General features: G+C 33.0%; 2 protein-coding genes across 2 annotated transcripts; both read left to right on the top strand.

Annotated features, from left to right (window-relative positions):
- Window positions 1-5,653: 5,653 nt before the first annotated feature.
- LOC127073868 (transcription factor MYB1R1) lies at window positions 5,654-7,697 on the top strand. The gene is made up of 3 exons (XM_051015113.1): window positions 5,654-6,101; window positions 6,271-6,479; window positions 6,963-7,697. The coding sequence occupies exons 1-3, from the start codon at window positions 5,669-5,671 to the stop codon at window positions 7,377-7,379; spliced, it is 1,059 nt and encodes a 352-aa protein (XP_050871070.1). The 5' UTR covers window positions 5,654-5,668; the 3' UTR covers window positions 7,380-7,697.
- A 1,024-nt stretch (window positions 7,698-8,721) lies between these two features.
- Window positions 8,722-9,987, top strand: LOC127136277 (uncharacterized). The gene is made up of 2 exons (XM_051062860.1): window positions 8,722-9,260; window positions 9,384-9,987. The coding sequence occupies exons 1-2, from the start codon at window positions 8,722-8,724 to the stop codon at window positions 9,985-9,987; spliced, it is 1,143 nt and encodes a 380-aa protein (XP_050918817.1).
- The last annotated feature ends 16,635 nt before the right edge of the window (window positions 9,988-26,622 follow it).

Below are 26,622 nucleotides of genomic sequence, written 5' to 3'. Positions count from 1 at the left end.
CATGTGTTTGGTGCACTCTAGCGCGTGGCCATCGGATCTGCCACCTCAAATAATGAGGGAGATCTGATGACCCTTGTATTTTTGAATTTCTTTTTATTTTCTGATTTTTCATTTAATCCCTTTATTTTGTTTAATTCATATTAATTTCATTTTTAATACAAAAAATATGGGACTTTCACCAAAAATATTTAAATATTTTTCTATTCCATTTTCTAAATTGAAATTATTCTTTGGATAAATTTTGATATTTTTCATGAATTAAATGTTGTTTTTGTACATATTTTTAATTGTTTAAAAATACTTCTGACTTTTCAAAAATCATGAAATTTTTGGTCTAAGGTCCTTTGACCTTGTTTGACCTAGGATAAATATCTTGGCCACTTATTTGGTGTTTTGAAGAGGTTTTAGGTTTTGACCAAATTAAATTGTATTTTAATGCATTTTTAATTTGATTTTTAATTGATTAATTGTGTAAAAATTGTGTTGATCCATTTTTATGGTCTTGTGATGTTTGACTATTTGCTTGGGCCTTGGTCAAGGTTGATTTGACTTTTATTTGATTAAAATCATTGGATTTAGGGGATTGATGAAATGTACATTTCATCTCCCAAAATGAATGAATGATTTTAATTTGATAAAATTTCTCCCATGATCAATTTGTGTTTCTCTCATCTCCCCTCCCTCTTCATCTTCATCCCCATTCTTTCCCACCCTCTTCATTGACTTATGAAATCTCAATATCCTAAGTCTAATTGGTTCATCAATGACCTTGTGTCAGATGAACCAATACAAGTATGGATGAGATAGGTCAATCCTTTTTTATCTTTTCTTTTAGTGTGTGGTATGTTTTAGGAGTTTGGTTCATTATACCAAAACTCTAACATGCATTAGCACCTAAATTTTTATTGACCGACCTCAGATAATTGTGACTTCTACATAAGTCCAATTACGATTGCTTAAGATAGAGCTAAATTTGACCCTAAAGGCATAGCATTCTAGTAAGTGAGATTGCAAGTCTCCCATCTTTCATGGTATTATGTGGAAACTTGGCCTTTTTTCCTTCCTATAGAAGATATCTTGGTTCAAGGATTCATGCTTGTGAATAGATGGCTGAGTGTTCTCCAAAGAATGACTTAATCAATTGAAAAGCAAAACACTACTAACATTCAATTAACCTTGACTAACTCTTATTCATATTGCTTTACTTTCAAACCATTTACTTTATGCAATTTAATTTCTATTCATTTACCATTCATTTCCATTTACATATCATTTAACTTGTTTATATTTATGTCATTTTCACTTTGCTCATTTGAGCCATATATTGTGATTTGTATATATTTGTTTGTGTATTTTGTCTGTGTTTGTGGTCTTAGGACCTTAAAGTACCTAATAAACAACAAAAACCCTAAAAAATATTTGGTGGACTGTTGAGCTTGATCTAAATTTTTGGATTAAGGATTAGGAAACATTCCATGTACAAAAGGACTTGGCTAATGCCAACATTTTGAGACCAAGCTATTGTGATTTGAGCCTTCATTTGATGCAAGTATTGGGATCTATTTGAACTTATCTGCTACATGGCCTTGATACAACTGTTATTTTGATCTTATGTCTGATGCATTATTCTGAGTTAATCAAGGAGTATTTCATATGATACATGGGAAGACAAAGAAGACTGCTAGCTATGGAGTTGCTTGCTTGGACGTGGCTATCTTTATTTGATGCCTTGATCTTCATGATGCTTGATATTGCTAATTTCTTGTAGATAATTGCTTGATTCAAAGTCCAAAGGGAAATGGGTTTTCTATATGACATTCTTGTCTGTTGGATTGAATCCCATTGATCAGATCTTTTAAACAATTAACTTTTAATTTTATACTTAGGATTAGTCTCTTCATCTCCTCCCACTTCTTAAATTTCAAAATCTCTCCCCCTTTTTCAAAGATTTTCTTTGCTTGTGATTTCAAACTTAGACTCTATTTAAATGATTAGAAACTTTGGCCTTATGCCAATGAATTTTCAAACATTTTTCTTAAATCAAACTTGTAAATAAATCTAATCATATTGACTTAAAATTTCAAAAGATAAAAAGAATTAACACCCATTCAAACTTTTGGGCCCTCTTGTGCCTCTTTTAACTTAAATTTTGATTAAAAGCAATCAATTCATTTTGAAATTGATACTACGAACTACAAGGTTTTGATCCCTCATTTTTATGTTGGTACGTAGGCACAAGTCCGAAGGTCTTGTCAAACACAAAAATATAACTAATAAATTCTTTTCTCATCCCCACACTTTATTTTCCTCAAACATCTTTTATACCAAAACACATACACACATAAAAAAGGGCTCCCTAGGAGTACCTATGACACTTTGGGTGCTAACACCTTCCCTCTGTGTAACCAACCCCATTACCTATAATCTCTTACATTTTATTAGTTTTGATTTGAAAACCTCTTATCATTGGGGTTTGTTCGTACTTTTCCCTTTTCCTTTGGAAACAATAAAAGAGCGATGACGACTCTGGTTTTATTGACGTTAAGCTTATCCATAGTTTGATGGTCATGAATTTACCGCTACATGTTATATTCATTGACCATTAATCTTGACACTTATGTTTGAATTTCTAATTGTACATTAATTAACTCTTACAAACTTGTAATTATTTGGATGATATAATGTTCCATTTCTCAAATCATTGATAGATGGATTTTGAGTTGTATAACTTTCTTTGGTTCAAATCTATTGATAGATGATCATGTATCATCTTTAATACTTTGCATCAATGATAAATTATCCCTTGATGCGCCATATTTTGAGTCCTTTGACTTATGGATAGATAATCCTTAGGTAGTTATCTTGTTTATTTTGTTTACTAACCACTAACTATTCATTGCTAACCATTGTTATTGTTGACATAACTTGTTTATCTTGTGATTTATTTTCTTGTTAACTTATTATTATTGTCATTTATTTTCAAGCATCCATCATCATACATATTATCATTGTACATATACTCTCATGCATCTTTATCTTATTGTCATTTATTTATTATCATTCCATACTTAAAAACAACAAAAACATGATAAAATTAAAAGACCAAAGAGATGCATTCATCTGTGGCAATTATGGACTTAAAGGATTTCATTAGGACCCTTGCATGTGAACCTTACCCTAACTCTTAATCATATGCCATAACTTGGATTTTCATCTATAACTTACAATCTTTTATCATAAGAATGACATTCATGACACTACCCTAGGAAGACATGACTTTAAGACCATTATCCACTTGCTAGCATATGTCACTTTGCACACACAAGGCTTTCTCTTGGGCTACCTTACAATGAGACCCTTTATTTCTTTTTTATTATCTTGTATGTATCCATTGTATCACCATTTCAAAATCAATAAGCAATAAATCCTTGATCCAATGTCAAGTGGCATTTTCTTAATTAAACTAAAAAAATAATAATAATACAATTACAATTGTGCACCACGAGTCCTAAGTGGTGGGGAATGAGTAAGGATGAAGTTCTCCTACCCTTACTCTGAGTATTTTGGACATAAGATGCTTGACTTGTTTGTTTGAAATATTAACCCCCGCCCATGGTCTTTAGTGCAATTCTAATAAAAAATATTTCTTTCCAAAAATCATAAAAACAACTTCAACTCAACAAAACCTTATTTTTTGCGCCTCAAGGCCTCACACCGAAAAGTAATTTTTCAGGTAAAATCAACTAACACACAACTATTTTCTACTATGAACTATGAAATTCTGATTCTTCATCATCCGATATGATACGTAGGCACAACTGTCACAATCCTTGGCGAGCACAATAATAAAAAACCGTAACCTCATTCTTTCCCCATTTCTCTAATAATAATGAAGATAAAGTTTTAAAAAGATAAATACCCACGCACGCTGACAACTTAAATGGTTCCCATGGAGTACCATGGATGTAAGGGATGATAATACATTCCCCTTGCATAATCGACTTCTGAACTCATATTTGGTTGCGAGATCAATCCTCGTCCATATACATTTCTTTGTATTCTTCTTAGAAGAGTTATATCGACTATTTTCCCTTTCCTAATTAGGAACAAATAAAATTCGGCGGCGACTCTGTGTTATATCTTTTGACGTAGTTAGATGACTTTTTCACAGCAGCGACAACACTACAACGAATAATAATGATATCATACTTGTGATCAACATGTGGTGGAATTTATAAATCAAAGATAGTTAGAACCATCACTTTTTCTCCGACATGAGATGTATGGAAGTGTCTGATCAAATCTGACGATGGGTGATCCTTAAACGGTAGTGATGAAAGAGATGAAATATTGGACTTTCAAACTTATAAGATTAAACAAGTTTTAAAATCAAATAATCCTTACAACATAAAATAAATCCAATAACGTTAAATAAATCTTAAAACAATAATTTTTTTTAAAAAAATATTATTTTTAATTATCTTACTAGCCGGCCAGCCACACCCCGACCCAATTTCAAGCAACTCGAACAAAATAAATCAATTAATATTATCGAGTTGAAAATTTAAATTTAATCCAACTAAGGCTCTATTTGGCAAAACACGTTTTTGAGTTTATAACTTATAAATTCATATGACAATTTAGATCTGTTTGATAATGGTCTTTTCATCACGAGCTTATAGTTTCTTTTACTAACTTATAGCTTAATTTTTTACACGTTATTTTAAATAATGTTATAGCTTATAGGTTATTTTATTAACTTATAGCTTATTTTTTAGACGTTATTTTAAATAGCGTTTTAACTTATAACTTATAGCATATCATTTTTTCTTCCACCTAGCCTTATTATTTTAATAAAAATCCATTTTTATCTTTTATAATTTATTTTAATTTAAAAATAGTAATTATGTATTAAATACTCTCACAACCCCATAATGAATGATTTAGTTGAGGATTTCACAAAAATTAAGAAAATAAATAAATGAAAGAGAGAATGATAATCATACTAAATTACCTTTATTATGTATTGAAAATAATGAAAGTAATATTAATTAGAGTATAAAAGTGAAAAAGATATATTGAAAATTGAAATAGATTATTCATTTATTGTGGAACAGATGGAGTATTGTTTAGATCATTTTATATTTATAAATTTATTTTATCAAATACTTTAATTAACTTATAATATATTAATTATCAATAATCTAATTATAAACTATTAACTATATATCATAAACTTATAAGCTATCAATTAACTTATTAATCAAATTATTTTTATCAAACAAAATCTAAAATAATGAATTAAATAGTTGGACGTCTTTTGTCATATTTATTTTGAAATTAATAATAATAAAAAAATTATAATAGCAAATTTTATCCCTCTAAAATCAATTATAGATGCTTGAAATATGGAATAATAATATACTTTGTCTACAAAAATTAAAATTCCCGTCTTGAAATCGCCAATCCTGACAAAAGGTAAGGGATATATTTTTGGATATAATAGTAAAAGGACAAGATTTAACACATGATAAAATTATACCAGATGTACGAAGGGTAAGCTTTCACGCCAGCATTTATTTTACAAAATCCACTACTACATTTCTTTTTGTCAAAAAAAAATTTAAAAAAAAAAAAAGTATTTTATTGTAAAAATTTGTCACCCCACATGGTCTCCACCTCATTGCCGTCTGAAACTCTTATATTCAGCACCACGCACTCATTCTCATCTCTCTATCTATCTCTTCTTTCTCTCACTCTTTCTCTATCTGTTCCTTTCCCCGAGTCACTCACTCGTTTTTCTACCGATTCTCACCGAGTCCGATTTCTTCTAGAATCATCGCTAGTTCCGACTATGTCTTCCGCCTCCTCCGCCGCTGTTTCCGGCGAATTTATGCTGTTCGGAGTTAGAGTTGTGGTTGATTCCATGAGGAAGAGTGTTAGCATGAACAATCTCTCACAGTATGAACAACCTCACGACAATAACAAAAACAGTATCAAGGATGATAACAACAAAGAAGTTCTCGCCGCCGGTTATGCCTCCGCTGATGACGCCGTTCCGAATAACTCCGGCAGGAACCGCGACCGCGAGCGGAAACGAGGTTCGATCATTTCTCTCCGATCGGTTAACCATTTTCTCTTATAATTTTATTTAATCCAATAATAATTGTAGATGTTGATTAAATTGGTTGAAATTAAACCGTGCTTATTGTTATAGATTTTACATTTAGATAAAGTGTTGATTTGTGTGTGAATTTTGGATTGGATCAGGAATTCCTTGGACGGAGGAAGAGCACAAGCTGTTCTTGGTTGGATTGCAGAAAGTAGGGAAAGGTGATTGGAGAGGAATCTCTAGGAACTACGTGAAAACGCGAACGCCTACGCAGGTTGCAAGCCATGCTCAGAAGTATTTTCTCCGGCGAAGTAACCTCAATCGCCGTCGCCGTAGATCTAGTCTCTTTGATATCACCACCGATTCGGTAATTCCATCATCATCCTATTCCATTCAAACTGCTTCATTAGCTTTTTCTCTAATGAAATAAAACAAGAAAATTCCTTTTGGATTGATTTTTCGGCAATCTCTATATTGAAGCTTTTGTTCAATTAGTTATATTCATAATCAATAGAGTATAATTATGACTTTCAATTTTCTCTGTTATTTATTACTAGTAGTCTTCAAAGTTTGATTCAATAGTCAAACTCAACACTATTATTTTTACTGTCTTAGGTTTGAAAGAGAAAAGAAAACTGAAAATGGAAATCAAATTTCTGTTTTGTAGGGAAATTTAATAAAACTAGAATGAAATGATCTAAGAAAAGTCTCAAATTTTTAGAAATCAAAGCTAAGATAGTTTATAAACAACACCTAATATCATAACAGAATCTAAGGCTTATGTTTGTTCCAGTCATTTGAATGAGGTGATAAAATTTTCATGATCTGATCAATTTTTTGTATGTGTCAGGTCTCTGCAATTCCAATGGAGGAAGAACATGTCAAGACTCAAGACAGTGTTTCACAAGTACAGCCCATGTGCGCTGCAGCACCTGAAACTAGAAAAAGCAATGGATTTCCTTTTATGTCAGTATATCATTTGGGTGTTGATGAGAGTCCAATGGAAGAACTCACTCTAGGACAAGGAAATGCGAAACAAAATTTCCCAACCAATCTATTCCATCCAATTCCTTTTGTTGTTTCAGATCCTAAAGCTTCCACTGTGTCTGATATCACCTCTAGTTCAAGTTCATCCATTGAACCTCCAACACTTTCACTTGGGTTGTCCTTCTCATCTGATCAAAGGAAGACATCATCATCAACACACTCACCTTTACATGCAATGCCATGTTTCAACAATGGAGATAACATCATAAGCGTTGCTTAAAAAATGGCTTATAATGATGATTATAGTCCCCATCAGATCTTGAGCATCTTGGATTCAAAGATTACAGATATATTATAATCTATAGTCTCCTAACTCCTGTCTTTTTGATGGGAGAAGAGAAAGGGCGATGGATTCAGAGAAAGCAAGCTTAGGTGACTAAAGTTGATGCTTGTGTTCCTTGTACAGTAGTAATTATGTTATTGTTTTGTTTATGTTAAAATGTCATGACTTTAGATTCTTGTTTATTTTGGTCGTTTATGTTTGTAGTTGATGTAACCAAAAATAACAAAGTAGTGTATGTTCGTTCATTGCTGATAACGTTGGATGTGGACTACACAGATGAATGGTTGGTTTTGTGGGTATTTTGGGGGATAATATCAAGTTGGATTCGAACATTGCTGTTTAAATCGGACTGTACTGCTATGTCCGCTTCTTTTGACGGATTGAATTAGGAATAGCTTCCTTTAATTTAAAGGCCGTTTGTTTCTGTTTTAAAAAATAAATATTTTGATATCATAAAACATAATTATTTGAAGACTAAAATATAAAAATATATTATTAAAATTAAAATTAAAATATAGTTAAAACTGTAAAATTTTAAATAATTTTTACAAAAAATTATTTAGAATAGTTATAAAATTAAGTATTTTTTTTTAAATCTTGACGTCTAAAATAAATTTCAATAAAATAATAAAATATATAAAAGACTAAATTTTATTTAAAGTTTTTTGTAAATTATTTTTACATAAAATAATATTACACTAACAAAATTATCAAAAAAAAAAGAAAAACAGACCCTTGAAGTCTAACATCTCAATTCACTTTAAAGTATAAGGTAATATCTATTTTGTTTTTAAATCTTTAAAATTTTACCTATCATCGTATTTACGGTTACAATTTTATTTTCCTGAATTAATTATAAATTTAAATAAAATTTGATTTAATTTAATTTTAAATGAAAACTAATCTAATCTTTAAATTAATTTGCGCGAATTAAATTCAAATTTTTGTAAACTCAATTTTGTTTTAATTATAAAAATAATAAAGACTAAACGATATAATTATTTCCTAAATTTTAAGGTTCATTAATATTGTTACCAGTATTAGTAGACATCAAAGAGAAAGCATGAAGTTCAAAACGATGCGCATCTTTTAACCTAAACCATAATTTCGTGTTTTTATGATGAATGAATCAATTATTTCGTGGAAGTTCTTTGATCTATCGGTAGAAAAAGCAAGCTAGAAGAAGAAAGCTCAAGAGGATACGCATTTTATCTCTACTAAACCACCAAGATTATTTGTTAAAGCCGTGAATAATGTGTGTGTTATTCTGATTAGTCAGATGCCAAAGGCATGTGTCAAAAGAGATCGTTTGTCCATTGTTATCTCTGAGGAGGAGTATCTGTTGGGTGTGGAAGCTTGCAAGCACAACCTTCACGGTAGGATTATCTGGCCAAAGGGTACCTCGCCATTGAAAGTTCAAAACTTTAAAGCAAAACTCTTGGGTCTATGGAAATCAATAGGAAAATGGGAAACCACATATATTGGTAAGGGGTACTTTGAATTTTTGTTTTCTACTCTCCAAGATGTTAGGCGAGTAAGATCCATAATCTCTTGGAATCTTAGTCCACATTTTCTTAAGTTTTTTCCGTGGACTAAGGATTTCAACTCAGCTCTGTTGAAGCAATCATTTGCACAAGTGTCAGTTCGTATCCATGGTTTGTCACAAGAATATTGGCGTCCTAAAATCGTTTTTGCGATAGCAAGTAATGTGGGGATTCCTCTGTGCACAAACTCAACATCTAATAAGTGCAACTTTGAAAGACCGTTTGGCCACTTTGTTAGGGTTTTAGTGGATCTGGATTTGAATGTTGATATCAGGTACAAGGTTTTAGTGGAAAGAACAAGATTTGCTTTCTTTGTTGATCTCGAGTATAAAAACCTCTCGGAGTTCTGCAACAATTGATATATTATTGGCCACTCTTTGGACAAATGCAAACGTAGAGGGGATGATTTTGAAACTGGGATTCAGAAAAAGAGAGGAGAGGATGATGTCTTGGAGGGAGAAATCGGTAAGCAGAAAAAAGCAAAGAAACAAATATTTGTTCAAGTCAATAAAGGTGTCAATCCAGTTGATAACCTTTTCAAAGACAAAGAGATGAATCACTTAACAAATTTGGAGGCTCATCCATCAAACACACCCTCTGCAATGGTGAATGACATTGAAAAAGGAAAAAGTATTGTAGATGGTAACAAAAATCCTTTGGACTTGTGTGTCCCTACAGCTATCATGGACGTGGATATTGTAGAGGACAAAATAGAAAATGTAAGAGAAGACATAGAAAAAACATTGGCTTTGGTAAGCGAGGTAGTGTATAGAATTGAAAATGCTGATTTCATAGACAACACACAAAGGAACTCTGATGAAGAAGTCCCTGAAACTAATCTTGAGCTTCAACATGATTTGAGGTTCCTTAATGCATCTTGGGACAATATGGTGCATCGAGAGTTAGAAAAACAAGGAATTAGTGATATAGTGCAAAAATATTTGGGAGTCGACTCTGATGGCTTTATGAAAGTAAAATCAAAGTCCAAGCAAAAAGTTTAGAAAAATATGGAGTAAGAGGGAATTACAAGACAAGGTCGACGCCTGACAGCACAAACAATTCCCCATGAATTATTTATTTTGGAATGCGAGAGAAGTAGCCAACTCTCCTACAAAATTGGCTCTTAAAAGGTTAGTGATGAGTTATAAACCTATGTTAGTTTTCATAGTTGAACCCTGGATGGATAAGGATTTTTCCCCCCAGTCCTGGCTCAGTAGAGTAAATCTCAATTTTTTTGCAGTTAATAGTATGGATACATTGCCTCCAAATCTTTGGTGTCTCTGTGATATAAATCTTAATCCTGAGGTGTTACATATTGATGAACAACAAATCTCTTTTAATGTTTTGGTCAATGTCTCTTTTATTGGTATTTCGACTGTCTATGCTTCTACAAGTTACATTACTAGAAGAAATTTATGGAATTCTCTTCAAAACATCCTTCAAATGTATAAATTTTCTTGGTGCTTCATGGGTGATTTTAACACAACCCTTGGTGTTCACGAGTATGATGGCTCTTTTAATCCAGCCAGGAGCCCAATGGATGAGTTTGCAAACTGTTCTGATAAGAATCATCTTATTCATATGCCTACTGCTGGGGCAAAGTTCACTTGGTCGAATGGTCGTAGTGGGTTGCACCACACTACGAAAAGGTTGGACAGGGTCATATGCAATCAGCATTGGATCAATTCGTGTGCTCAATCTTCTTACTCCATTCTAATCAAGTCACAGTCAGACCATTTTCCCATTCTGTTGCACTTTGACTTTAATGGTTCCAAGTTCAAGTCGCAATTTAGGTTTATGCAAGTGTGAAACATACATCAAGACTGCATTAAGGTCGTGGAATCTTCGTGGAAGAACAATTTTATTGGTTGTCCTATGTGAAGGAGAATAGCGATCCAAAATGCAGTGGAAATTAAAAATTTCTCCTTTAGTGATCCTTACGAATGGGCATGATCAGTGATAGAATCGTTACCTCTTGTGGCGATTGAAAACCTTGATGCAGATCGAAGGAGTGATCACGAATGTTGAATGGTGACAACGCCTCTACTCAGTCCACACGAACGGATTCCTTCAGTCTTAATGCTAGCTTCTAAGAATGAAGGCTTTGAGTGAGAGAGAGAGAGAGAGAGAGAGAGAAACAAAATTTTCATCTAAACAAATGCTTCTGCACAAGGGTTCTATTTATAGAACCACTTGTGTGGAATGTAAGCTAAAAAGCCCACTTAAGTGTATGTGGCTCATATCTTATGATATACCAAAATCACTTAAGCGTGTGGTACCTTACCATATTTCGTATTCTACTTAAGTGCGCCATACCTTACGATGTTCTACAAATCACTTAAGTGCAATGTACCTTATGGTGTTCCTTATTTACTCTATCTCTCATCAATCTGTCCTTTTTGTGTGTGATCCTGTAGGTTTTTACGGCATTGGCAATTATATTAAATCACATATTTAACATAATAAACAGTGAGCGGTATCTAGAAACACATCACTGCTACCCAAGACACGAAAATGTCATGTGATCTGACAAATCCTTTTGTGATAATACTTATGTCTACAATTACCCTTTTACATTTATATCTATATTGAACACAAGGCATAGACAATGTCATCCTTGTCCAGTTCAATATTGGACCCGTAGACATTTATCCTGTTACGCAGGATGAGCAAATTCTATCTAGGTCACTCATGTCCCTCAACATGCTTCGTGGAGTACCCATCAACTGTCTTTATGGTCATCCATTTACGAATAATGTTTGATCAGCAATAAGGCACTCGACTCTACATCTAGGGTTCATAGTGGTTTCAGGTCGAAGGATGTATACACCATTATCACCAAGAGAATAACTTATGACACTTTGCATAACATTCTATATAGTATTCTCATAGCGGGTCAATCCAGTATAAATATTACTCCTAATATTTATACCTATGTTTAAGACTTGATAACTCATTATACATGATCCATGAGATGTGAGCATCAGTCTATATACATAATAGTCTTAATGCTTTAATGTTATCCCACTTCACAACAAAGCTTGACTATGGATACTTTAAGAATAATGTCCTTATGTTTAACGAGATCTCATGATTAACGAACTAGATATTCTAGGGACTTTATTAAACAAACATAATAAAGAAAAATCCTTTTATTATTAATAAATAATTCGATACAAGTACCAAAAGTATTGGCCTTTAGGGCTTACACCAACACTATGTATGTTTTGGCCTCCAACTTGAAAGTTCTGAAGGATAACCTTAGAGTGTGGAATAAGAATTGCTTTGGAAATGTTCATGACAAGGTGAAATTGGTTGAGCAAGAGCTTGCTAAAATTCAGGAGAAAATTGACATTGAAGGCCATCTTGACTCTTTGGCTCAGCATGAGAAATTAGCTCAAGCTAGTTTAGAGCAGACTCTCGCTATTGAGGAACTATTTTGGAAGGATAAGGCTAGAGTGAATTGGAATTTACATGGGGACAAAAATACAAAATACTTCCACAGGATAACTAAAATCAGGAACTCCTCAAATTACATTCACACAATGAAAGTAGACGGATCCTTCGTCAACAATTATGATCAAATTTCTGATCATGTGGTTTCTCATTTTGAGAACTTATTTGAAAAATTTGTTATTTTACAGGATAATTCGTTTGTGGAAGAAGTTATTCCTAGATTGGTTTTCGATCAAGCTAACTCGCTGTTAACTTCTTTGCCCTCAGATGAAGAAATTTATAGTGTCGTGTTTAATCTTAAGCGTGATAGTGCTATTGGACTAGATGGTTTCGTTCCCATATTTTATTAGACCTACTGGGACATCATCAAAGAAGATGTTATCAAGGTTAATCTTTAGTTTTTTAAGGATGCATGGTTAACTCCCAATTACAACTTCAACACCTTGGTGTTGATCCCAAAAGTAAAAGTAGCTGACAACATAGATCAATACAGGCATAACTCTCTTGCTAACTTCAAATTTAAAATTATTTTGAAGGTCCTAGCGGATAGGTTGGCTAAAGTTCTTCCTCATATAATCTCCAATGAGCAAAAGGGGTTCATTCATGGTCGTAACATCAAGGATTGCATATGTCTCACTTCAAAGGTGGCCATTTTGATTCATAAAAAGTCTTTAGGTGGAAATGTTATGCTCAAGGTTGACATATCCAATGCACTTGATACTCTAGAATGGAAATTTCTTTTAAAAGTCCTTAAGCAATTCGGGTTCAATGAGAAGTTTTTCTCTTGGTTTAATTTGGTGTTGGAATCGGCTAAGGTTTCTATCTCTATTAATGGGGACCTTAGGGGATCCTTTAGTTGCAAGAGGGGGGTTAGACAAGGAGATTTGATATCTACGCTTATTTTTCCTGGAAGAGGGTGTTCTTAGGAGAGGGCTCTCCTTTTTGGTTTCAAACAATAGGTTTAAATGCATAAAAAGCCGGTAGGAATATGATGTTCCCATCTCACACGTTGTACACAAATGACGTCATGCTGTTTGCGAAGGGTTGTTCTTCATCCTTGGAAGCCATTGCTGATTTATTTCAAAGATACACTATTTGTTCTGGGCAGGTTTGTAATCCAGCCAAGTCCATCTTAGTTACTGGTTTGATGACTTCCGTGAGGCATGGTTTCTTGGATAACACAATAGATTTTAAGATGGGGTATCTACCTTTTATTTATCTTGGGGTCCCTTTAGTCAAAGGCATACCCAAGGCTTCTTATTTTCAGTCGGTTGCTGATAAAATTAGGATAAAGTTGGCAGATTGGAAGGCTAGTTTGTTGTCTATAGTTGGTCGTGTCCAATTGGTTAATTCAGTCATTCACAACATGTTGCTTTATTCACTAAGAATTTACTCTTGTCCTATTAGTTTAATTATGCAAATCGAGAATTGGTGTCGTAATTTTATATGGAGCGGAGACATTCAATAAAGGAAGCTTGCAATAGTGGCGTGGAAGTCATCCTGTAAGGATATCAAGGATGGGGGGGTGGGCATTTATTTACTCAGGGCAACAAATGAAGCTAATTGTTTGGTGCAATGTTGGAATATCGTGGATGAGATTGACTCTTTGGCAACTATTGTTAAAGCTAGAGTTTTAAGGAAGGGTCAAATTCGAAAGTCTCATGTTTTCTCCTCTATTTGGAAGGGTTGTAAGGAGACATTTGTTGATCTTATGGAGCATTCTATGTGGACAATTGGAAAGGGAGACAAAATCAATTTGTGGTGTGATAATTGGTGCGGGCTGACTATTACATCTCTCATTCAGATTCCCGCTGATAAGAAATTTATGTTGAAGGCGAGTCTTTGTGCAATTCTGCAAGGTAACTCTTTCGTTTTTCTTACTGCATTGATCAGTTTGTGTCCCGAGCTTCCTAAGATGGTTTCCAACATATAGGTCAATAGCTTGAATGAGGACAAACTTGTTTGGTTGATGGAAGACAATGGAGAAATTTGTGTTAAGGATGCGTATAATCATTGTAATAACCGTGGTCCAGTAGTGTTTAGGGGCAGTTACAATTGGCATCCGAACATCCCGCCTTCACATTCTATTTTGTTTTGGAGATTAACAAAACATAGAGTGCCAACGGACGACGTACTTTAGAATTATGGGATGACATACCCTTCGGTTTGTAACCTTTGCTTTTAATGTGAGGAATCAACATCCCATATGTTTTCAGATGCTCTTACTCTAGCCAGATCTAGACTTGGATTAACAACATGTTAAACGTGAATACGTGAATTGATGACCTTGATGACTGTCTGTTGGCAATGACATGCCGGTTTCTACTCAGTGTAAGGTGGTTTGTCGTGCCTCAATTATTGTTGTGGTTAATGGCATTTGGCGTGCTCGGAACCAAACGAGATTTCAAAACAAAAGTATTCTTTGGAGAACTACATGCTCTTTCATATATGCATATTCATAGCTAGCCGACATTTCTTTCAATGGATCATTTTCTTTGGATATGAGTGATTTTCAAGTTCTTAAAGAAGTTCTCTATTTCCATCAACCAACCAAAACCTAAGATATGTACATAAGTGTTTTCAAGTCCTCCTTCTGGTGGGTGGAGAAAGGTTAATGTGGATGGAGCTTCCTGTGGAGATCAGGTTAAGGCGGGTTGTGGGGGGATTTTCAGGAAACATTTGGGAAATCATGTTAGGAGCTTTGCGTGTAATTTAGGCATAGTGAATGCTATTTTTGCTGAGTTTATGGGTGCGATTTTGGCGATCGAGCATGCTTACGCCCATGGTTTGTCAAATCTTTGGTTAGAGTCAAATTCTAAATTAGTTGTGATTACATTTAGTAAACCATATGTTGTGCTTTGGCAAATCAGGAATAGATGAGACAACTCTACGAATATTATAGGAAATTTTAACTTTTTGACTACTCACTTATATAGGGAAGGACTGTGCGGATAAACTGACTTAACATAGGATTAAATATTTATAATTTTATTTGGTGGAATGATGTACATCCGAATATTGAATTGGATCTTATCAGAAATCGATTAAGATTGTCTATCTTTAGGATCATATCGGTTTGAGATTTCGACTTTATATCCCCTCATTTTTGTATCTACTTCTCTTTTTAATATATTTTTCTATGGCTAATGCCCAATTTATTAAAATAAGTAAATCAATACAAGTATTAACTTTAATAAGTAGCCGTGTCATCAAAACAATCTAGGGGATAAAACCACCAAGAATAGATGAAAATCTGACATAAATTTGCAACCAATGAGTATTGGTTTAAAATTTTGTTTTGTATTTTCTAAATTTTGATTTTTTTTAAATAAGTTATAAGATTTAAAAGACCTAACTCTCTTTTTTAAATAAGTTATAAGATTTAAAAGACCTAACTCTCCCAATATGGGTGTAAAGGTTGGTTTTGGATCGTTTTCATTCAAAAAAAATTGGAACTAAAAAAAATCTACATTGATTTGATTCATTATTTTTAAATAAGTTATAAGATTTAAAAGACCTAACTCTCCCGACATGGGTGTAAAGGTTTGATTTTGGATCGTTTTCATTATAAAAAAATTGGAACTAAAAAAAATCTACATTGATTTGATTAATTATTTTAAAAAAATGAAAGTAAATCAAAATTGGTTTAAAATACTTTTCAAATATTTATAATTTATTATCAAATACAAATAAATTTATAATCCATATTTAAAATGACGACAGTTCGTCATCAATTATAAATACTACCATTTTAAAATTAAATTTATTATAAAATATAAATAAATACAATCAAAATAATATTTAAATTAATTTTCAAAAATAAAAAATAAATAAAAGAGAAAGAAAATTAACCAGTAAAATATAAGACACACAAATAACATCTGAAATATAAATAAGCAGAATAGTAGTGGTAAATGGAACAATAGATGCTAACATAATAGAGACAAAGAAAGATAAAACTTAGAGTTAGTGGTGGACTAGGAAGTAAAAGTTCTTTAAATATTAAGATAACAATAAATCTCTCTTAATTTTTAAATTTCATTAATTAATTATGCGTGTGAGACTGTGTGCTAATTAATAGCTATTCGATCACGTAATTGAAGTCATGATCTAGACTTAAAAAACATTGAGTTCAATTTAAAGTTTAAAAAGGTTGGCAACCTGTCATTCCTGTTTGGTTTTAGTAGATAGGCACGTTTTATTTCTTTGGTAATGAATGAGACATATTTACGGCAAATTATCACTAACAGTGGGGTTGGGTAGCTAGCTGTATTAGCATCATAATAATTGTCTCTTGCTTCATGTTTTGAGCCACACATTATCCGGTTTCTCCAACACCATCTTGTTGGCTTCTATACTTCTTTCAGAACAATGTTTCCGGTTGGGATTTTTTTTCTCTCATGTTTTTATCGTAATAATGGAGGGACCACCTTAAAAATTGGTTCTGTCAAAATAAATTGGATGAGATAGTGTTTTTTTTTTCAAATTTAAATAAACAAATTTATACACCAAGAACAAAAAATTCATGTGTATTCACTATTCATTTAAATTTATAGAATATGTTTTATAAAATTATTTGAATGAGATAATGAGAGTGTTTGTCATTTATTATGGTTTTGTCAGTTGAGCTGAGAGAAAGTTTTTAAAGAGATATGTTTCCACTCTTAAGCATCTAGACAGACATCGGGCTGTACTAGGTGTGGGTAGTTTAGTTTGGGCCCACCGTACATTGGAACAATTGTGGGGGCCTAATATAGAAAAACTTTACCTATTTACCCATACCTCTACATTACATTTATCCCCTTATTCATATAATTTGTAAAATATTCTTATTTTCTCCTTTTTACATATAAAATAATTTATCATTTTATTTTTACTATTTTATTTAACTTTTTAAAAATTAGTGAATATGCACTCCTAAACTAGTCTACCGAATTGCTTTTCTTAAAGAATTTTGGTTCTTACAGAGGTTAGGTCCGTATTTTTCAATTACTATTTTCTTTAAAAGACAAACAATAACTATATATAATAAAAGTAAAAAAAGAGGGATGAAATCAAACAAATTACATATGTACAAGAATGACACAAGAAGATACAAAAGCTGCACTAGAAAATCTAAGAAATATGAGAAATGATATTTTTAGACCGTGCATTGTTAACCGTATTTATACGGTGAACAATATTTATTTTTATTTTTTTAGGTGGTTATTTAATATTTATATTTGTTAAATTACTTACTTACATTTGATTGCATATTAATTTTGACTATATTTTTTTTAATTTGATAAAAATGAATCAATGATTTTCGTTGGCATAAATCACAATGAATTGAAAGAAATTTCATTCTCCAGAAACAATACCTTGGATGTTAGAATTTTGGTTAAATATCTTTTTTTGTCCCGTATCTATACCCCGATGTCTATTTCAGACCTTTAACTTAAAAAAAATTATCTGAGTCTCTCAATTTTTGAAAATATAGCATACTAGTTCTTTCTATTTACTCTGTTAGTCAAAGTCAACAAAATAATTTATATGACACTGATTTAGAATCTGAAATGACATGTGTAATGTTATTTTGTCAAGGTGGATGCCACTTTGTATGCCACATAATTAAAGATATTTATATAAAATAGGAAAAAATAACAATTATTTAACAGAAAAACTAAAATAAGTGGAAGAAGATGAAGATCTTAAACTCAAACTTAAAAATTTGTCACAAAATAGAAATAAATCCAAAAAAAACGAACAACTGGTTGCAACCATAAAAGATACATATAATTTTTGACATTACGATTTCTCTTGTGCTTTTCAATATTTTTTCAATAATTTATGTACTGGATATCAATCTAGGTCGTTCACATGGTTTTAAATTTTACTAACTAACACAAGCATTCCAGAGATACAATCAACTCTCATCTCTTAAACCTCAACATTCGCTCATCTTCTTCCCTTCTTTTCCGGCCACCACGGTACCAAATTGAGAAAATACAACCATATTCACACTCTCCTTCCGTCAGATCTAAACCAATCGTTGCACCGAAAATCACTCTACCAAATAAAAATTACTGATCTATTTTCCTTCTTTTACGACCACCACTATACCAAACAGAAATCACTGTGCCAACAAACCTTACATCCTGTTTTTGATCATTAATCTTCCCTCATTCATTTTATTATGTTTCTTTGTTATATTTTTTCATTAAAGTTGTTGAGAGAAACCTTCCTTCAATTTGCATTCTAATTTTTTTGGGGGGAAGAAATTCTGATTTGCAAAAAAAAAAAAAGTTGATTTTTGTTAGGGTTAATATCACTTAATTATTTACCCATGCCCCGACATTACATTTATCTCCTTATTCATATAATTTTTAAAATATTCTTATTTTCCCCTTTTTACATATAAAATAATTTATCATTTTCTTTTTCTTTTTCTATTTTATTTAACTTTTTAAAAATTAGTGAATATGCACTCCTAAAATACTATACCTGATTACTTTTCTTAATGAGTTTCGGTTTTTAAAGAGATTAAGTCCGTACTTTTCAATTACTAATTTTTTTTAAGACAAACAATAACTATATATAATAAAAATAAGAAAAGAGGGATGAAATGAGCAGACTACATATGCATAAAAATGACACAAAAAATAATAAAAATTGCACCCAAAAGTCTAAGAGATAAAAATAAAAATAGATAAATAAATACAAGCACAAAAATTAACATGAGTCAAATTTCAAAGAAATTCGTGCTTGAAACTACACTAAAATAAAGAATAAATTAAATCTTAAGTCAATAAGACTATCAACATCCACCACATAACTTACTTTCAAGTATTTCAGTAAGAAGATTTTTTCACCAAACAACTTATATCATAATATTATAATCTATACTAATTTTATTATATTTTTTTTGGTTAAATTCATATTTGTTCATCAAATAACTTACATATAAATAATAATTGGTATGCATATTTTTTAAATTTTTTTTATATGTTTCACATATAAGGAAATCCCTTTATAAATATGTAATAAAAATTAAATATACGTATATCCTTTTACATAATTTTAAAAAAACTTTTTATGGGTTATGTGATAGCAAATTGTTATAATGGCCTTCTTTATTTAGGGCATTTAGTCCGACTTTCTTTCCTACGACAATTTCACATTCACTTATAGTTTCATTTATTGCATTGGTTTCGTAAACCAAAATTATTAGATTTAGGTGGTTATATATTTATGTTTGTTAAATTACTTACTTATATTTGGTTAAATATTACTTTTGATTTTTAATTAGGTAAAAATAAAGCAAGGATTTCCGTTGGTAGAAATTGAATTGAAAGAAATTTCATTCCCCAGAAATAATATCTTGGATGTTAGGATTTTGGCTAAATATCCATTTTGGTCCCGGATCTATACTTCGGTGTCCATTTCGGCCCCTTAACTTAAAAAAAAGGCCATTTGAGTTCCTCAATTTTTGAAAACGTAGCACACTAATCTTTTCTGTTTACTATGTTAGTGAAAGTCAACGAGATAATCTATGTGTCACTGATTGGTATTTGAAATGACATGTGTAATGTTATTTTGTCAAGGTGGATGTCAGTTTGTATGCCACATAATTAAAGATATTTATATAAAAAAGAGAAAAATAACAATTATTTAATAGAAAAACTAAAAAAAGTTGAAGAAGATAAAGATCTTAAACTCAAACTCAAAAATTTGTCACAAAATAGAAATAAATCTAGAAAAGAGTGAACAAACAATTGCAAACATAAAATATATAAATAAATTGTGACATTACTATTTCTCTTGTGCTTTTCAATATTTCCCCATTAATTTATATACTAGGTATCAAACTAGGTCGCTCACATGATTTTAAATCTTACTAACAGACACAAGCATTCTAGAGATATAATCAACTTTCATCTCTTAAACCCTAGCCTTCGCTCATCTTCTTCCTTTCTTTTCCAGCCACCATGGTACCAAACTGAGAAAATACAACCATATTCACACTCTCCTTCTGTCAGATCTAGGCCAATCGTTGTACCGGAAACCATTGTACCAAATGGAAATCGTTGATCTTCTTCCCTTCTTTTACGACCATCATTGTACCAAACAGAAATCACTGCATTGTAAATCACTATGGTGTTAACGGAAATCGAAACAACTACACCGACAAATATTGCATCTTGGTTTTGGTCATTAATCCTCCCTCCTTCCTTTTATTATGTTTCTTTCATTGACGTTATTGAGAGAAATCCAGAAAAGAAGGGAATTCTGATTTGCAACGAAAGGAATTTTGATTTTGTTATGTTTCCTTCATTTTGTATTCTAATTTTTTTCAGGAGAGGAATTTTGATTTGCAACGAAATTGAATTTGATTTTTTTAGGGTTAATATCACTTTTGCCCCCTTCATATAGGGGATTTCAGCTTTTGGGATTTTTTTTTGTAAGTCAACCTTATCATTTGACGATTCTGTCGTTTTAAACCTTTAGGAATCTAATTGAGTAAAAATGGCTATGTGGAGTGTTGATTGGGCATTTTTTTCATTTTTTTACGGTGTGTTTGGATCGGGGAAAATAGAGGAAAAGAGAGCTAATATTTCTAATTAAATGTGTTTAGTTTAAAATTTATGAGGGGAGGGGAGCAAAACCCCTCAAAATCACATCTTTTTGCGTCCCCATAAATTGGGGGGATTTGGGAGGGGGGGGGGGGGGGTGTCACAACCGCAATTTTTTTGACGGAGGCGTGGAACTGAGACTATGAACTAAAGAATTGCCTCCTCAAAGAGAATGAAATGAAAAAAATCAGAGGAGTCGCCATCGAATTTTATTTGGATTGTCTCTATCGGAGAGGCAAGGGGAAGTATCGATAAAACCCTCGAAGAAGAAAAAGGTGCACACGGGTAGTGCGAAGATAAAGAATCGGTCCCGCAATCGAGATTTGGATTCGGAAATCGTTATGCAGGGGGAAGGTATTAACACCCCTCACGCCCATGGTACTCAATTGGAGCCATTTGGGTTGTTTACATATGCAGGTATTTATCTTTTTTTTTATTATCTAAAGAGTGTAAAAAATGATAGGACTCTTAGAGTTTTTGTTTATTGTGCTCGCCAAGGATTGTGGCCCTTGTGCCTACGTATCACTCATCAGGTGATGAGGAATCAGAGCTCTGTAGTTCGGAGTAGAAAATGGTTGCGTGTTGGTTGATTTTTACCTTTGAGAAAAGGGTTTTGGGGATGGTGCCCTAAGGCACAAGAGTAAGGTTTGATGGGTTGAATTGATTTTACCTTGAATAAGGGTTTTATGGAAGAAAAAAAGAGTTTATGATTAGATTGTACTAAAGTCTATGAGCGAAGATGAAAATTCTAGACAACAAGTCAAGCGTCTTGCGTCCAAAATAATCAGAGTAAGGATAGGAATGCTCCATTCTTACTCATTCTACACCACTCAAGGCTTGTGGCGCACAATACAATCGTAGTTTTATTGTATTTTGAATTTGATTATGAAAATGCCGCTTGACGTTGAATCAAGGGTTTGTTTATTTGATTATGAAATTGGGTAATGCAACATGTATGCAAAGCAACCAACAAGAAAGTAAAGAGTCTCACTGTAAGGTAGCCCAAGAGACAATCTTGTGTGTGCAAAAGTGACCTAAGCTAAACAAAGGATATTGGTCTTACAAACATGTCCCCCTAGGGTGGTGCTATGATTCCATTCTTACAACTACTATGTAAGTTATAGATGAAATCAAAAGTTTGTAGAGTATCATAAAGATATGGAAAATGCCTCCAAGCAAAGGTCCTAAATGAGATCCTCTAAGTCAAGGTTGATTAAGTGAAATGAATATTTTTGGTCTTATCATCTTATCATGTTTTTGTTGTTTTTAATTGTATGATGACAATAAAGATAAATGACAGTAATAAACATGCATGATGAGTTTATACAATGAATATGATGATGAGTGCTATAAAGTAAATTACAATGAAATAACATGAAAGTGAATTACAAGGTAATAATGATGAAGTCATAATAACAATGGTTAGTGAATATGTATGGCATAAAATAAACAACAAGACAAAAGTAATAAGATCACAATAATGGTTAGTGATGAACAAAACCAATGAAGTAAATTTAGTGGTTAGTAGGAATATGTTCAAGTTAAACTCTTGAGGATTATCTATCCTTAGGTTAAAAGATTCAAAATATGGCGCATCAGGGGATAAATTATCACTGAAGCAAAGTATTGAAGATGATCAATGATCAACTTACAATAGGTTTATAATAATGAACGTTATGTAAACCCCAAGTCCATCTATCAATATCTTGACAAAAGAAAGACTATACCAACTCAAGGGTTAAAAGTTAATGTTTTGATTAGGTGATTAGGTTAGACAAGTTATAAGGTTCAATTTACAATATGAACAAAATTGTAAGGGTTAGTGTACAATATAGACAGGTTAACATAAAAGTGAGTGGGTTAGTATAAGCAAAAGTAATAACATGAATCAGATGAAATCAACAAGTTAGTATGTGCAAACAAGGCTTCATCTACATGTCAAATGATCCAAGTTGGTTGATGTAGGGGAAACATATCCATGCTTCAAAGTATCATGAATGAACCCTTGATCATTCATTAGTAGGTTTGACACAATGAAGGTTCAAGCAACCCTAGACAATCCAATCTCATGACAAACATAGACTTCATTAGTCATTAGGTTCAAGACCTCATAAGTCAATGAAAACTTGTTCAAATGACATGAAACAAAGCATAAATAAAAAGTAAATACAAAAATATCAAGGGTCCATGTTGGAAATATTTTCAGAATAATAAAAAAAAATGGGGGGAAAATTAAAATAAAGTTTGAAATAAATATGGTGAAAATAAATAAAATGGAAGCGTAAAGGAATAAAATAAGACAGATTGCATGCGCTGGGGTTTGAACCCCTGAACCGGGTCATGGGGGATCAACCCCCTCTCCCATTGGTCCAAGCGCTCGCTTGTGATTACAAACACACTCCATTAGATTAAATAATAAAAACAAAAAATAAAAGGGATGCGCGCGTAGAAGGACTAATCAGGATACGACCAAATTTGTTTTCAAATTTAAAAAACACGGGCCAACGTTCATCTTCAACTTTGGAACCTCAGAATCGAAACTCAAAAATAAGTGTTTTTCATAGGATTTAAACATGGAATCATTGCCCAATCATGAAAACGAATCAACCTGCACACTCATGAGTCATTGCTTGGCTCTGAGTGTGGAGTATTTTGTCAAGAACCAAAAGAACAACTTTGACATAGATTAAAAATTAAATGGTGTATAATGGTTAACCAAAAATCAAAGTACGAGGTTAATGATTAGTGAGGAATTTCGAGTTGAATGTTAACTTGTTTGAGTGACGGGGGTGAGTGGAACTACCTTATCGAAGTCGGTTTCAGAGTGGTGCTCCGATGAATTGGTGTAGCTCGAGTGACGTGTTGGGAAGGTGAGTTAGTGGTTGGAAAAGCTTCAATGATGTTCCGGGATGGATTCTGGGTGGTTATTTGGAACTGAATTGCTTTGAATCTCAAAAATCAAAACTCTGTTTTAGATGGTTCAGCTCGGGTTTGCAACAGGGTGTTTTTGGCTTATGAAGCTCGTCAAATGAATGAAACACCTTCCCTATTTATAGGGAAGATGATGAAGTGGTTTTGGGGGAGAATGAAGATATTTGATTAGAAAAGGGTGGTTGCTCAAAGCATGCTCAAGGTTGAACTTGGGGAGACATGGAATTGTAAAATATGACATTGCTTGCACTCCAGACCAGTTGGTTTTGGTTCTTAGCATCGATTGGGAATAGACAAATGAAAGGAAATGACCTGTTATGCATTTGAACTTTTGCCATATTAGGAAATTTTTCACTTTTCACGTGGCATCGGGTTTTCAAATGTGAGAGGTTTTTCCATCCAAGTTGACTTCCATTCTTGTCTTGATGTGTTTGGGGGCAAATGGGATCAGAACAAAGTGATTTGAGGACTTGGTGAATCAATTTGCAAAATATGTCTGACTTGGTCTGGTTTGTGCATCAGGATGATCTTCAATCTTTGAACCAAGGGAAAATGAAATTGGCTCGTGCATTTTGCATGAAACTTGTGCCAAAAGTTCCTCGCCATGTACTTAATTAGATGCAAAAAGAATCAGGTCAAAAGGAGTTGTGTTTTAAAAATGGCAATGTGGTAAAGTAGTGGTCTTGGTCATGTTTTAGGGCATGGTAGGCATGTTGGACCAGCTTGGCCAATGCAAAAATTAAGGTCCTTTCTTAATAAATTGGGTCTTGGACATTGAAACAAAGTTGAAGAGGAGCTTATTTAGGACATTTGGCTCGAAGTGGAACTTAAAAAGGTTGTAAGATGAGAAAGTTATGTTCTTTGGAACTTGCCATAGGCTATTCTTGCTAAAATGTGACCAACCAACATGACCTAAAAATGTGATTTTGAGATTCCTTGATTTTTATGTTGAAATGATTCATATCATGATGTAAAATTAGGCTTGGGGATTTGTGGAGTGATGTTAGGTCAAGTTCATGGGTAAATGAAATGCCTTAAAAGTTCAAAAACCATGATCAAACCAAGTACTTGTAACATGAATTAAAAGAGTGTTTGAATGGTGAATTATGGTTTTAATTGTCATGAATTGATGTTGAATGAGTGGTGGTATTATAGGTTGATCAAAATAAAGCAAGGTCAATGATCAAAGGATGTCCAAATTACGGTTTCTTGAACCATAAGCTTCATCAAGAACCATGGTCAGATAAATTAGGGTTTGGTGATGCAAGGGACATATTGAGATGTTTCAAAGGTTTGGGGCATGAACAAACTTTGGATTTTAGGAGTCCTCAATGAAATGGTCAAGATCTATGGTGAACCATGACTTGTACAAGCCAATGAAGGTCAAGAGCTAGGTTAGGGTTCTTGGGTGACCAAATGAATCTTGATGTGTCTTCAAAGGGGACTCACCATCCAATTAGGGTTTTAGAGAGTGGGTGAGATATATTGAATGATCCTCCAAGATTTGTTGGATGCTTGAGGATGGAGATTAGGTTTAAGGTGGCTTGGGCACACCTCAACATGGTAAGATGATCTTGAGGCTTCACAGATGAATCCCATGCCTTGGGTTTTTGGATCATTGAGAATCATTAAGTACAAATGCAAATGAGATGATATGTATGACATGTATGTTCATGGATTAGGGTTTAAGATGGTTATGTGGAGGTAGGGTAAATTTGAGGGTATGACAGTTGCCCCTATTTAATCTTCTCGGACCTGAATGTATGGATAGCAACGACTTCCAATGCGTTCAAGGTTGGAGAGGATTAAATACTAAAAGAGTAACCAAAATTTTTCCCTGTTGGGGATGAGAGCGTTAAAATTTACTGGGGATTATATATGGTTATGATAATTATGCATGTAATGCGATGTATGCAACATAAGTATCTCTTAAAAGAGGAAAGTTTGATGTTAAAAACTCCAAGAAGAAGGGTAGGAAAAAAACTCTGCTGGGGAAGGAGAATCTCGATAAAAGAGAAAGGTGATTGCCTCTAGTAATGGTTGGGGAGGCAAATAACGATGATTCCTAGCAACAGATGGAACACTGCACTTTGATAGGAAAATATAGATTCAACGAGGATTCCTAGCAACGACTGGAATACCTTACATTTACTAGGGATCAACTAGGTGAATTCAACAAAGATTCTTAGCAACGACTAGAATACCTGACTCAGTGGGGATGATATATGGATATGGTGATGATTCCTAGCAACGACTAGAATAACTGATTCTATTGGAGAAATTGACATGGTACAGTGACGATTCTTAGTGATGACTAGAATACCCGACTATGTGGGGAAAAGAATTCGTTCAACGATGATTCCTAGCGAAGGCTTGAATACCTTACTCGACTGGAGATATAAACCCAAATAGTTCAGTGATGATTCCTAGAAACGACTAGAAATACCTGACTCTGTTAGAGATAAACTTTTCAAGAGGGTACAACGACGATTCTTAGCAACGGCTAGAGTACCTGACTCTTTTGAGGAAATATAGAAGTTCAGTGACGATTCCTAGCAACAAATGAAATACCTGACATTTGTTGGGAGATCAAGCAGCTGAATGACGATTCCTTGCAAAGGTTGGAATACTTGACTC

The sequence above is a fragment of the Lathyrus oleraceus genome, chromosome 4, assembly GCF_024323335.1.
Source record: "Lathyrus oleraceus cultivar Zhongwan6 chromosome 4, CAAS_Psat_ZW6_1.0, whole genome shotgun sequence".
Classification (NCBI taxonomy): Eukaryota; Viridiplantae; Streptophyta; class Magnoliopsida; order Fabales; family Fabaceae; genus Lathyrus; species Lathyrus oleraceus.
This window is presented reverse-complemented; position numbering and strand designations above follow the sequence as displayed.

What these genes read in the sequence shown, in the direction of transcription:
- LOC127073868 (XM_051015113.1), top strand. Translation starts at nt 5,669, where the DNA reads ATGGTCTCCACCTCATTGCCGTCTGAAACTCTTATATTCAGCACCACG. An exon ending in CGACCGCGAGCGGAAACGAG is followed by an intron (nt 6,102 to 6,270) that starts GTTCGATCATTT and finishes GGATTGGATCAG; the next exon opens with GAATTCCTTGGACGGAGGAA. An exon ending in TTGATATCACCACCGATTCG is followed by an intron (nt 6,480 to 6,962) that starts GTAATTCCATCA and finishes TGTATGTGTCAG; the next exon opens with GTCTCTGCAATTCCAATGGA.
- LOC127136277 (XM_051062860.1), top strand. Translation starts at nt 8,722, where the DNA reads ATGCCAAAGGCATGTGTCAAAAGAGATCGTTTGTCCATTGTTATCTCT. An exon ending in GATTTGAATGTTGATATCAG is followed by an intron (nt 9,261 to 9,383) that starts GTACAAGGTTTT and finishes ATGCAAACGTAG; the next exon opens with AGGGGATGATTTTGAAACTG.